The 13,447-nt window shown below is 39.2% G+C and overlaps 4 protein-coding genes across 4 annotated transcripts; 2 read left to right on the forward strand and 2 right to left on the reverse strand.

Moving 5' to 3' along the window:
• Positions 1 to 4,928: 4,928 nt before the first annotated feature.
• Positions 4,929 to 5,428, forward strand: RTC2_2 (putative vacuolar membrane transporter for cationic amino acids; the record flags this gene model as incomplete). Its single annotated transcript, XM_064825634.1, has 2 exons — positions 4,929 to 5,277; positions 5,406 to 5,428. The coding sequence occupies 2 exons, from the start codon at positions 4,929 to 4,931 to the stop codon at positions 5,426 to 5,428; spliced, it is 372 nt and encodes a 123-aa protein (XP_064676852.1).
• Positions 5,429 to 5,692: 264 nt separating this feature from the next.
• ATC70_006359 (uncharacterized protein) lies at positions 5,693 to 6,634 on the reverse strand (the record flags this gene model as incomplete). The annotated part of the gene is made up of 6 exons (XM_064825635.1): positions 5,693 to 5,863; positions 5,918 to 5,977; positions 6,028 to 6,156; positions 6,214 to 6,353; positions 6,404 to 6,528; positions 6,597 to 6,634. 6 exons carry the CDS (start codon positions 6,632 to 6,634, stop codon positions 5,693 to 5,695), a joined length of 663 nt encoding a protein of 220 aa, XP_064676853.1.
• A 68-nt stretch (positions 6,635 to 6,702) lies between these two features.
• Positions 6,703 to 8,931, reverse strand: ATC70_006360 (uncharacterized protein; the record flags this gene model as incomplete). The annotated part of the gene is made up of 8 exons (XM_064825636.1): positions 6,703 to 6,922; positions 6,980 to 7,242; positions 7,299 to 7,460; positions 7,525 to 7,782; positions 7,854 to 8,124; positions 8,188 to 8,277; positions 8,339 to 8,403; positions 8,461 to 8,931. The coding sequence occupies 8 exons, from the start codon at positions 8,929 to 8,931 to the stop codon at positions 6,703 to 6,705; spliced, it is 1,800 nt and encodes a 599-aa protein (XP_064676854.1).
• A 1,640-nt stretch (positions 8,932 to 10,571) lies between these two features.
• ATC70_006361 (uncharacterized protein) lies at positions 10,572 to 12,593 on the forward strand (the record flags this gene model as incomplete). The annotated part of the gene is made up of 10 exons (XM_064825637.1): positions 10,572 to 10,622; positions 10,680 to 10,729; positions 10,793 to 11,251; positions 11,307 to 11,450; positions 11,529 to 11,659; positions 11,717 to 11,826; positions 11,918 to 11,987; positions 12,043 to 12,160; positions 12,220 to 12,288; positions 12,353 to 12,593. 10 exons carry the CDS (start codon positions 10,572 to 10,574, stop codon positions 12,591 to 12,593), a joined length of 1,443 nt encoding a protein of 480 aa, XP_064676855.1.
• Between the last annotated feature and the right edge of the window lie 854 nt (positions 12,594 to 13,447).

Here is a 13,447-nt window from a genome sequence, read left to right on the forward strand (position 1 = left end):
GCATTGACTAACGCTGGCACACAAAGAGAACTTTATATACGTCACTATAGCAAAAGATAGCTCTGAGCAATTGATTTGGACAATTTGGCAGGGGCTGACCTTTTCGGCAATGTGGCTCCGTAAAACCACCTAGACCCAATTTTACTACAGTTTGTTGATGCCGAGTCTTCTTTTACAGGATTTCTAGGTATCATCAATCTCTATTCACTCGAATTTGATACATAATTTTGTTGTTTGTTTTCCTCTTCGTGTTGACAACAAATCGTGTAGAGTATTAGCCATCTCTACTTAATTTTGAGCGTCCAACGCCATGATGGATAGACTTTAAGGCTAGTTTTACGGCTAGATATGACATGTCTATTGTAGGCAACCATCAAAAGTGCCTTGACGGCCTGAAGAGCATCTCGCTTAGTTTGAACAAGTTGCTAGATTCAAACTTACATAATATTATTAACGCTCAAGGCTTGAAATTATTGTAATCGTGCACTTCAAATAATAGAATAATCTAAGCGTCCGAATTAGAATGAATGCGTTTGTCACTTGGGAATTCAGTTCTGTACAATGCAGAGCATCTGTGTCAATCAACAGAACTGTAATCTACGTACTTCTGTGGCAGCACAACCGACTAGGCCTTATATTTAGTCCAAATTCTGTCCAAATCTAGCCGTTTTCAAGAACGAATAACTCATGCCACAAAGAATTTTGAGCGCTTGGAATAGCACGACACGCTTCCCCTTGGCTACCCTTTACTTCCTGATGCTTTATCTCAAATTTTTTTGTGTCATTGCAAATTCATAAAAAATCCTCATTTTCACACAAGTACTAGCAAGGGAAAATTCTTGAAAATCAAACGATCGCGTTTTTCACATCAAAAGTGAAGACTTTTCCTATAACACATATTAGATCAAATTGATTGTAAAAATTAAATGCAACATTGGAAACTCTTTCTATGAGTCTTTTATATGCTAAGTTTTTACTTATTCACAGAAAACCTGTTTTCATATTTTTGGAAATTGCTCATTATTTTTGGTCTGAAAATTGAATGTAATCAGCATCATTCGATGCGCCTTCATTGACTCTTTATAAATGTATTAGAAAGTAAAGTATTATAGCGACATTTTTCATAGTCAAATTTAGCAAAAACGTTCAAAGAATGTTAGATCAAGTCAAATTTGAACACGAAAATACCCACTGCACAATTTCAAATTAAAATGCAGCAGTTGTGGCTGCCACCACGGCAGCAGGCTGAGACCAAATCTACTGGACGTGACGTCGGGTAGGGCGCCCTTCCATTTTTCCATACCACAGTTTTTTACCCTTTTTGCAAAACGCGTTTTAGTATCAAACCATGGTGGTTTTGGACACCGTTTAATTGATAATAACACTCTAGCTTCCGATAAATCTGTCTTGTACTGTTGCAAGAACCTGATACCACTTTTTTAAAGTGGAATATAGTAGGTACCATTCAATAACGGGCACTAGAAGACGTAGAATCAGCACTAATCGAATTTGTTTATTAGGTTTCGATAAATTTTTTTTGCCTGTTTGACGTGGGTGCTGCAGCCATTACTTCTCTGCTGTCTCTGTTGTTTGCTTCTTTGGTTTGTCATTTCTAATGGTTGCTTCTTTGATCTTTGTCTGGTTTCTGGTGTCGCTCGCTCTTCGATTTTTCTATGCTACTGGTGTTGCCGCTTCTGTTGCTGTTATTGTAGGTGATTCTTCTGGTGTCGTTTCTGCTACTGGTGTTGCTACTGCTAGCGTGGTCTTTCTTGGTCTGCTGTCTCTGTTGTATGCTTCTTGTTTTCTGGTCTATCTCCGGTGATTGTCTATTCTCTGATTTATCCGTGGCTATGGTAAGTGGTAAATAACTTTTTTCTTCTGGTCTCAATGATATAAAGCTTCTCTGGATGCTTTTATTATTGCTTCCTTTCTCATGATAATGCATTCATGATCTTTGCTTTGTTACGCTTTCTTTTTCTTTCGTTGGCTGTGATATGATCAGCTCAGCGGATGCTTGCGATGTTGTTGCTTCGTATGTACGAACAGTAAGCATGATGTACTGCTATATATCTGTATTGCCGTTGTAATACTACTTTGTTATATGGCCGTGGATTGTTGTTTGTGTTGCCTCTGTCGCTTCACATGAAACAACATTAGTCATCACGTTGCATTACACACTTATACTACTATTGCTCATGCAACTGTGTGTGTTTGTGTCCCTTTGCAACAGACTATTATCATGCAAGTTACTCATGTATGCATTTTTGTTGCAACAGCAGCGAGCTATTCTCAACATTCTTTGATGTTGTATTTCTGATGCTTTTCTTTGCCTTACTCTGTGTGAGTGCCCCTTTTTTGTCTGCATACTACTGTATTACTCCTTTAGTACTACTGTAGCATGTTCTTTTCATCCTTTTCTTTCCTTTACTATGTTTCTTTGAAGCATACCATTTTTTACGTTGCGTGGATGTGCCTATCCCTGAAGCTCAACAAGACTTTATCCGAGACTAGGAGGTAGATAGGTTGCCTCCACTTGGTTATCACTACTTACTTTAGTGATGATTGAGGGTCTCAATGCCAGAATCTAAAGCTAGGTGGTGTAAGTAAGGCATGCTCTAGCACATGAGGGAAATTTGATGATAGCAGCGGCTATACTACTATTATAACGGCGCTTAAAATTTTGCCTCACATCAAAACAGGGGGAAACCCTCGCAATTTTTTTTTAGGTCAGCGGAGTTTTCAAGTAATCTGATTGGCTCAGAAGTTGAATCAGCGAAGGTCTACAACTAGTTGATTTTCTGTTGATCCGTCATTTAATATGACCTTGTCTTTGTAATAATAAAAGCGTAACCAAATGGATGAAATCTAAAACATTCCTTGTTCAAAAGTAATATAAAGTGCAATCATTAGATTTATCATCCATTAAACAATTTTATTTGAGGAATAATTTTTATAAATGTACTCTGTAGAGAAGATTATACAATAGGTACTACAACAGCACGCTGGGCACAGGGTCCTTCCATCAGTGTCAAATGCCCCGCCAAGCATGCGATGTACTACATCATTGATTTTCAACATACACTAATAAGATGAATCAGTTGCAAGTCAACAAAAGGCAGCATATATTATTGAGTTGACATAATGACTCTAATATTTACTATTTGACGTGTAATAATAACAATAGTATCAAAAGATGTAAATAGCTGCTACTACGACATAGTTTTACATTTGTTGGAGGAGTTATTATGTTACGAGGAGGAGAGTATCGTAGTTTATAATTAAAAAAATATTGATAGTTTACTTCGTTTATAAATTACTGTAGTTTGAATGTTTGAGTATATATTTACGAAATTGGTTATCAAAACTATGGTATAAAAGCTACTAGCCGATCCATCTAGCTACGCCCGATGACGGCGTCGCCCTGCGGACTGTAGCTGTAGACATTTCAAATCAGAGATAAAGAAAATCTGGCATATCAAGCAGATTTTAAACAACCAATAAACAGTAAAAAAAAAAGTGGTTATATCAGAGTCAGGAGAGCGTGTTATCCATTCGCTGATGTTGCTCTTCAGATGGCAGCATAATGCTGGTCAAAAGCAAATACAGGCCATGAGTAAGATATACAGGGACTTTTTTGAGATATAGCCATTGCAAAAGGCACCTTCATGTGGTAAAACTCCCAAAAAAGTACTTGTGCTAATCAATTGCCCTTTCAGTTCCATGGCCTCCGTTTAAACAGCATCGCAACCATCATTGTCATCATCAGAAAGGCATTTGGTGAGTCAGCCAACAGCAGAGCCAAGATTGATTCAAACCCAGATTGTTTTTTCTGCTCAAATATTGGACAAATCTCGTCTTTTTTCGACTTGATTGAACTATTTTGTGAGATTCGACTATATAAACTGTGATGATCACTCTACGCTTCCTAATACATTCTTGAAGTACTTTTAAAGACGCCTCCAATGGTTTCAACTGTAATAAGTGTTTTGACTAAAATTATCGAGCAATTTAATAAAATATGAAATGAGATTTTTAGCGAAAATAGCCATATTTTGCATAGGAAAACCTCATAATAGTGGTTTCAGAAGTTGCTTTAGATTGAGAGAAACATTTTGATTTAATATATACCATAGTAAAAGTCTTCATTTTCAAGGTGAAAAATGCAATCGTTTGGTTTTTGGCAATGTTTTTTTGATCTCAAAAAATTTGAGCAAAGATGATAAGAAGTAACTGCTAGATGGGAGCAGTTGTGTGATCTTGCTCTGACGGTTTAAAACAACTTCTAACACGAGTAGTCGCGACTAATGCAGTAAATTTTCATTGTGGTTTGCACAGTTTCAAGTGATAAGAGGCAATACAAGTATGCTGTCTGCCTGTCTATGGTTTGTTCCCCATGATGCTACAGACGTGGATCATCGTAGGAGGCTCAGATCCACAGTTATGTAGGTCACTTACATATGGTTCATGCAGTAAAGAGGATCAATTGAAGCAATGCCATTCTTTCGAATTATATAAAGCTGAACGGTTCTTTAAGTACGCTGCTTTCCATCAAAATGGAAATGTTGTTGGCGCTGGGTATGGACTTCAAAAGTGATGATGCTAAAAAAAAAAAAAAAAAAAAAAAAAAAAAAAAAAAAGAGTAGAATAGGGAAGAGTTCCTACAAGTAGATCTCTATTTTGCGATCATCCGAAGCTTGGAAAAGATGCATCATGATCCACTTGACGGTTTCTAAATAGCAGATCCGGATTTTTTTGGTTGATGTATTGAAGTACGCACAAACCAGTCCATTCATTCTATCAGGAAAGGAATTTTAGCTGGGAAAGAATAGTTGAGTAAATGTGTATAAAGAGTAGAACAAGAAGATCTTTTTGCTTTCTTTTTTCTTCCCTCTCTTTTCACTCCATTATACACATACACTCACACACAGATGTCAGCCAACACTTTAGAACCTAGCGCCGGTAAGCGTATTGCACTTCCCGTACGTGTCGAACCCAAGGTGTTCTTTGCAAATGAACGTACATTTTTATCCTGGTTAAATTTCACTGTTGTTCTCGGTGGTTTGGCAATGGGTTTGTTGAATTTTGGTGACCGTATTGGACGCATGTCTGCTGTTTTATTCACTGTCATTGCTATGGGTGTCATGCTCTATGCTTTATATACCTTTCATTGGAGAGCTACCAAGATCAGAAACAGAGAAGCCGCTCCTTATGACGATCGTGTTGGTCCTACTGTCTTGTGTATCTTCTTATTAGCTGCTGTTTGTATCAACTTTTATTGTAAGTATCAGTATATTTTGGGCGGGGGAAAAAAAAGAAAGGGGGGTAGGGTAGAGCTTCATTGTTATGTTTATGTACAAACATGAGACAGTGCGATATCGTATACTGACACATCTGCCGTTTTATAGTACGAATGGGTAGCAAGCATTAAAATCGATATCACACCCATCATTATACACCCTTCTACTGGACACACTATTGAAAAATGTTCATTTTACACACAACATTCCTGCTTTTTTTTTTCTATTCTCTCCATTGTAATTCTTCCCTCTTTCTCGCTCTCTGTAATAAAATTGAATGGCATACGCCTCACTCTAATGCGATGAAATCAAATCTGAACAAAAAATAGATACAACGGACTTTAACCAGTCGATCCAATTAGGATTGTGCAAACATCCCCACGTGTGGTACTCTGTTAAACAAGAATGCCTCTGTATTCAGCTTTATCAAAAATGTTACTCAATTCAGGCCATTGAACTAGGAATCGATCCACAAATGGGTATAATAGTTTTCCAGTTACTGACAGGGATTCCACGCGAGCAAATGATTCGATGTAAATTATTTCCATCTTTTTGACGCCTAAAACCTAAAGAGAGATGTTAGATCTGATCGCATCATTCGGAGGAAATAGACACTCTACTCTAGGAATATAAGCTAGCATACAGATGGGTATACAGCTGCCAGGCCCATTGCAAACAATCTACAACGTGTCAGCATTGGAAATAGCACTCTTACATACGATATACCTACCAGATCCGGCCATGCTGTTACCATGACTTTGACAGATGCCACCAACGCAATCAACGCTGTAAGAGGGACCGTTGACCATGGTTGCCCCATCTCTCTTGCTCTTGGTATAGTGCATACTCTAAATTCATTCTATGCAACGTCTAGTTAGCGGTTGGAATCAGCGATTATTGTAAATGCGCATCATACTTGCTGCCCAGTTGATTGCTCGTATGCAATTGCTTTTTCTTCGCTCAGGATGTCTGTATTAGCGACAATGTAAGTTCTAGGGTAGTAATGGCTGGAGTTCAACGACTTCATTAGTTGTAGCATCTCTGCTGTATGTCCACCTAACACTTTTTTAACCCTTGCTGCCATCATCTGCCTCTATCAGTATTACCTGAACCCAAAAAGACGCATGTTTTGCATGGTTTAGTTCGCTTGTTTCTCTTTTGGACGCGGGCTCTGTCCCTCTTGGGAATGACAAGGTACACCCGTGTGATGGCCAGCACAAGCAATGCAACACTGATCAATATAATGTTCATCCAAGCAAGTTTATCAAAAGAAACACGAAAATGCAAAATCAAACTCACCCTGCTGACTTTATTCTGTCTGCTTTGTATTCAGCCATATCGATGGTAATAAAAGATCAATAGCATCTTTAATACTTGATTTCTATGATTATACATGCTGTTTTATTTAGTTTTCAATTTGCTTTTGCTCTTTGTTCTGTACAGATTTGAATTTAATCATTAATAATTCACCGACTTCGTTGATGTCCTGGATAGCTTTATCCAGGTCTTCTCTTGTATGAGCAGATGATAGACAGAAACGGGCTCTTGAACTGATGATAGGTGTGGCAGGATAGCCAACAACAACGACAGCAATGTTTCGCTTCAACATTTCCCGAGAGAAAGCACTATACAATGATAGGTTTAATATATTGAATCCAATGCAATAAACAGGTATCACTTACGAAATCTTAGCAGGATTGAACAGCAGTAATGGAATGACCGGGCTTCCTTCATCGCCATACACAATGAATCCCAACTTTCTTAGTGCTCTGGAGAAATAACGAGCATTATCGGCCAGCTGCTTGATGCGCTTCACGCCATCGTCTGTGCCATCTTCACCATTGATGACACTCATACTCGAGCTCACTTGAGCAATGACTGGCGGGGACATTGTTTCTGCGTATGAGAATGCATGGTTTTTCATCCTTAGATGGTCAATGACAGCCTGACGATATGAAACTTAGTACACATTACCCAACAACCGTATCTAATGACTCTTACCTTATCGCCAGCAATGTATCCGCCTGCAGCGCCAAATGACTTTGTGAATGTGCCCATCATAATATCGACATGTTTAGGGCTGATACCATAGAAATCACACACGCCGCCACCATTTTCACCCAGTGCACCGATGGAATGAGCTTCATCCACATAGAGGTAAAACTGAAATCATGAAAATCAGTGCACATGTCACATAATCGCACATGCAATTTATAAACCTTCTCACCTTGTAATCCCGCTTCAATTTGATCAACTCTGGTAGATTGACAATAGAACCTTCCATCGAATACAAACCTTCCACTATAACCACAATTTTCTTCCAAGGACGATGTGTTCTAGGCTGGCCTTGAGATATCACTTCACGCAACAAGTTCTTTAGATCAATCATGTTGTTATGCTTGAACACGCGCACTGAAGCACCAGAGAGACGGACACCAAAAATAATGGAACTGTGGTTCAATTCATCACTAATCACCAAGCAACCCTAAATGATCCATATATTAACATGGTGTGACAAAAGTTTTACCAGTGTCTTGATGATGGGAGGTAAGTTACCTTGCTAACAAGTGCTGGAATAGTGGTGGAATTAGTGGCAAATCCCATAGACACAATGATCGAATCTTCCTTGCCGACGAATTTGGCTACTTTTCTTTCCAGGTTGCGATGAATATCCAAGGTACCAGCTTCTAATCTCGTACTGGCACTGCTAGTACCATATTCTCTAACACACTCCTCTACCTGATCAGCACAATAGCCTTCATTCTGAGCAAATCCCAGATAGTTGTAAGATGAGAAATTGGTGGCCTCCAGCTTTCTTCCTGTCAATCTACGTGTTGAAGCGAGCGTGAGTTAACTTGTAGTACTTTATGGATGCATTGCTGATGTCTACCTGAATGTCATGTTGAAATCCTTTGACTCCCGTTCCAAAATAGTGATCTTTCTGCCAGGAACTGCAGTGGTAGGTCTGTTCCAACAATCTCTGCAATACGAATCAAAGTTCAGTAACAATGTCTGTATGTGAGCAGCCCATTGACACCTACCTGATACGTATATACATGCGTCGTGTGTAAAAAGAGTCGAAATCAGACACTAGAGGCGCATAACCCTAACCCATCACAGTGAGGATCAATGGCCATCCCGGATACATAACACCAGTACATACCTCGTTTGTACGCAGATGAGCATACTCCTTTCTCTTGAACATCTTTCCCATAATATCGCGGACATGCCCAAACAAGATCAGCACAAAATAATTGAGGTAGGTCGAGACCAAGACAAATAATGGAGCTGCCTCGATTTTCTGCTCGAAATCTTCGTATTTACGGTGTGCTGCAGCGATCGAATTTCGGCGCTGTGCAGGTGTCAATGAAGGCACCTTGATTTTGTCCCTGAAATCATCAGGGCTCAGGTCCTTTTGATAGTTTGGTGGTAAAGCGAGAGCGGGATGAGCTTTCACGGGGTAAGCTGAGGATACAGAATAAGCTCTTCGGGTACGTTTGACTAAATTTGAAAAGGAGAATGCTCTTTGCCGAGTGCTAGGTTGAATGCCATCAACAGATATAGTGGGGATTTGCTGCACATTCTCAACTGGTGGCGGCAGATCTGCTGCTGAAGGTGCTTGCTGTTGAGGCATTACAGAGTGTAAATGTGGAATAAAAGAGTTAAATGTATCAGAAAAAGGCGGAGGCAGAACAAGACATTTCCAACCTTCTTTTTTTTCCCTTAATTTCTTGGTCAATTTCTTGCCAATTAAAACTTTTTTTTTTTTTTTCTGTAAAAAGACTGTCTCAGAATGAAATTAGATGGATGTGGTAGATGTATAGTGAGCGATCCCAACATTGGTGCTTTACGGCTTGAATGAATCTGCAGGTGTTTATAGAAGCCAGGCATCGCTACATGGTATAGTTAGCAAATCGTCGTTGGGATACCAATGTGCTGAAAGTCAACAGCATTGGATCAACCTTGAGACAAGATGCCATGCACTTCTTGATCTCGAATCGGCAATATTGAACATTGCGATGCTGAAAAAAATGTATTTTAGGAGAACAGGAGACATAGCAAGTGTAGTATAGTAGCTGCTGGATTGATTGCATCTGCTGGATCTTCAAAATACTGCCATCCAATGTCAAAATGATCTACTATTAAAACCCACAACTTGAAGTAGTATGTATCGTTCTACTGATTCTTTGGCTCTTTAGGATTCCGATGCACTCTTTGCCTCAAATTAATGAGTAAGGATAATATAGGCAACTGGGTAAAACCTATTGCAAACATTTATTATTTTACAATTTTTGGAAACACATAGGCATGGCCTTAACCAAATCATCTTGGCCGACTCCAAAGGTGAAGTAAGTAGCTTGGTTTTTTATCTCGGGATCGTAAATTGTCTTGTATTCTCCTGCTGTTGATATATTGTGGCAAGTTGGAGTAAGGCTGATTGAGGGTCTGGTATGCCTACTTTTGCTATCAGTGCTTTCTTTTGGCTTTTTCTTCTCTAGAGGAAGGCTACAATGTGTTTGTCATGATGTGGATAACAGCATATGGGTTGGTATAAGGTGCTTTACGCATGGTTCCAGGTAGATGCCCGTGGTTGCTTTCTTCGTTAAGCCTTTGTCTGTTGGTTGATGATGAGGTTATGATTGCTAGCCTTCCTTCTTACATATCAAAAAAGTAAATGAAAAATCGATCCGAAGCAGGGCATTGGAATAGGAGAGACGTATTTTATATTTCGAGTTTGTTTGCAATCTTGCTGTTTTGGGAAGGAAATCCTCATGGTCTGGATGGAGCTGTAAAGATCAGAGTTCAAACAGGAGCAACCTATAGAGAGGACAATCATTTAGCATTGCTCATGAAGTATACAATTACAAAATACCAACGAGCAACCATCTTTTGCGGATGGGTCTACTATGGCAATTAAAAGAAATAATGCATAGTCAGACATGCAGTGTGGATTGGTACGAAATCAAAATGTGATGTGCAATATATTAGGTCTTCATCATATTAAACTTGATCATAAATCACTGTGTGAGTCAATGCAGGTCAATCAACTGTATCCAATGCCTAAGCCTATCATTTTCTTTTATACCATTGCATTCCCCAGGTTGATATGGCACAGTATGAGCTGAATAGGTCCATCTGATTGAGTCACAGTGCTCTACCAAGTGACGTAGATTTGAAGCCTACAAATTTACCGCAACTAGCATTTGAAAAAAAGTTTCTTTTTCTTTCTCTTAAATTCTGAAATAAAACAAAAAAACAGAAATCCTATACAAAATGGACGTTGACGTTGAAGCTATGCTTGATGCTCCCTACCAAGAAAAGAGGGTAAGTTTACTGGTAAATGCGGTTCAAAGAGGGCTTCCATCTGATAACATTTGACAGGAAGACCCACATGCCCCTTCTCACAGAGACCACAGAGACGATGAACGCCGGTAAGCTCATTTCTTTATACGATTGCATGCTATAGGTAACTCACACAATCTCATCTCTTACAGAAGCTCACGACACTCTGAACATCGCCATTCCTCCCGTTCCGACTCTCGTCATCGATCATCACACCACCGTTCTGATTCACGACACAGTAGCAGAAGATATCGTCGTTCTTCTCGATCTCCTAGTAGAGAAAGAAGACACCGACGTTCACCTTCTCGTGAGTATAAAAGAAGAAGTACTAGTAGACGACGCTCTAGAAGCCCTACTCGTAGAAGACGTAGTAGAAGCCCACCACCTCCTATTCACCACCATCATGATAGGTATAATGATAGAAGAAGAGGAAGAGGAGGAAGATCCCCTTCTCCACCTATCCCAGAGGAAGATAGAGACAGAAGAACAGTATTTGTCACTCAATTAGCTGCTCGTTTAACAACTCGTGAATTGGAAGACTTTTTCTCTCAAGCTGGTAGACTTCGTGAGGCCAAAATCATTACGGACCGCAACTCCAGAAAATCCAAAGGGTAAGTTATTGAAGCTTGTTTGGGGTTCGAGCGTATGCTAATGATTGCGAATTAGTGTGGGCTACGTAGAGTTTTACGAAGAGGTATCTGTACAAAACGCTTTAGCATTATCAGGACAAAAACTTTTAGGCATACCTGTCATGGTATCATTGTCAGAAGCCGAAAAGAACAGATTGGCCCTGCAAGCACAAAGAAACGCGTAAGTTTCTATCTCTCATCCAATGCCAAGCACGTCAATTGTACTCATGTATGTATGTATGTGTCTTTTTTTTTTTAGTATGGGATTATCGGCAGAGCCTACCTATCAAAGATTGTACGTCGGGTCACTTCACTTTAGTTTGACAGAAGATGATGTCCGTCAGATTTTTGAACCTTTTGGTGCTTTGGAATTTGTCAACCTTCATAAAGGTAAGATCACAGTGCAATTGTGTTGGCACTTCAACTAACATATGCTTGTATCGATAGATCCTGAAACAGGTCGTTCAAAGGGGTTTGGTTTCATTCAATACAAAAATGGGGAAGATGCTAAGCAAGCTTTAGAAAAGATGAATGGATTTGAATTGGCTGGCAGAAACGTATGTAGCTTGTGCATCTTGAAAGGAAAAAAAAACATGTTTTAATCAATGTCTTTTTTTTTTTTTTTTTTTTTTTTTTTTTTGTCTTTAGCTCAAAGTGGGTCTTGTCACTGAAAAGAACACATTAGCCAGCGGCCTCAATTACAACTTGGATGATGAAGGTTTGTTTGTAATGTTTTGATGAATTTTGAATTATTGACTAATGCGATGACTTAGAAACTGAGGGCGTTGCTTTGAACTCCATGTCAAGAGCTGAACTGATGGCCAAGCTAGCAGCCAGAGACCCTACCTCAGATCATGGTTCTCCTGTTCATGTTGCCGCACCCATTGCACCGTAAGTGTTCTCTCCCGAGTCAAATATCGTTTAGCGCTCATACTAAATATACTCTTTAGACCCAAGCCCTTCATCCCTGCTGCCGCTTCTCGTTATGTCATGTTGAACAACATGTTCAATCCTGCCGAGTAAATATTACACGTGAATACAAACACGATAACGACATCAAACTAACACACACTACGTTTCTAGGGAGACAGAGCCTGACTGGGTAAGCGACCTCGAATCTGATATTAAAATAGAATGTGAAAAGTACGGTGCTGTAGAACATATCAAAGTGAATGGTGATTCCATGGGCGAAGTATTCCTCAAGTTTGACAATATCGGATCAGCCGAAAAGGCAGTTGCTGCGTTGAATGGTAGATGGTTTGGTGGCAAACAAATCACGGCATCCTATGTCTCTGAAGCTATTTTCAATGCAAATGCTCTTTAAATCCCATTTCTCTTTCTCTTTTAGTTATATGTCGCATCTCAACAAGGCGCACCCACACACACATAGAGACTAGCGCACATACACACACACACACACACACACACACACACACACACATACATATATATATATATACATGTTTATCTCTCAAAAATTCTGTAGGTGTCAAAATACAACATTGTCGCTTGTAACAAAAATAAATAGGTTAATCAAAATTTTGTGAATTGAATTGATCTCTTTTTGCTTTCCTTATCTAGTGGAATGTAAGTGTCATCGTATCTGACTCTCTCTCTCTCTCTCTCTCCTTTGGACACTGGGAGTGTGTGTGTATGTATTTATGTAATCAGAATGAAGAAGGCAAGGGCTCCTTGAAGGTTAAATATATATATATACACACACACACAAACACACGTAACTTGGACAATTTGATACGAGAAAGCTATTAATTGATTGATATGAAATTAGGGGCTCTTTACCTGTTTATGCTTTGCATCAAAATGATAATTCTCTTGACATTTTACACACAATCAAGGAGAGGCCGTTTGACACTTGTACGGATGTTTCAATCACACAAAGTTTTATTAGTCGGTTTCTCCTTTTTACCTTTTTCTATAAAAACCTGAATCATGATCCGCTGTGGAGTTGTGAAGAATACCCCTATTCCTTCCCATTTCGAGTCAAGTGGGTTCAAAAAGGCTATTCTGATCTGGCTCGCAGTGGCATCATTTGGAATCACCTTGGGTACAATTAATTTGTGCTGTCTAAATGACAAGATTCACAGTTGCTAAAAAAAACACTATTAATTGCCATTAAAATCTCGTGGATTCTACGTTCATTTGTGCTTCCACATCTTA

The sequence above is a fragment of the Mucor velutinosus genome (genome assembly GCF_035048745.1).
Source record: "Mucor velutinosus strain NIH1002 chromosome Unknown tig00001545, whole genome shotgun sequence".
In the NCBI taxonomy this organism is placed as follows: Eukaryota; Fungi; Mucoromycota; class Mucoromycetes; order Mucorales; family Mucoraceae; genus Mucor; species Mucor velutinosus.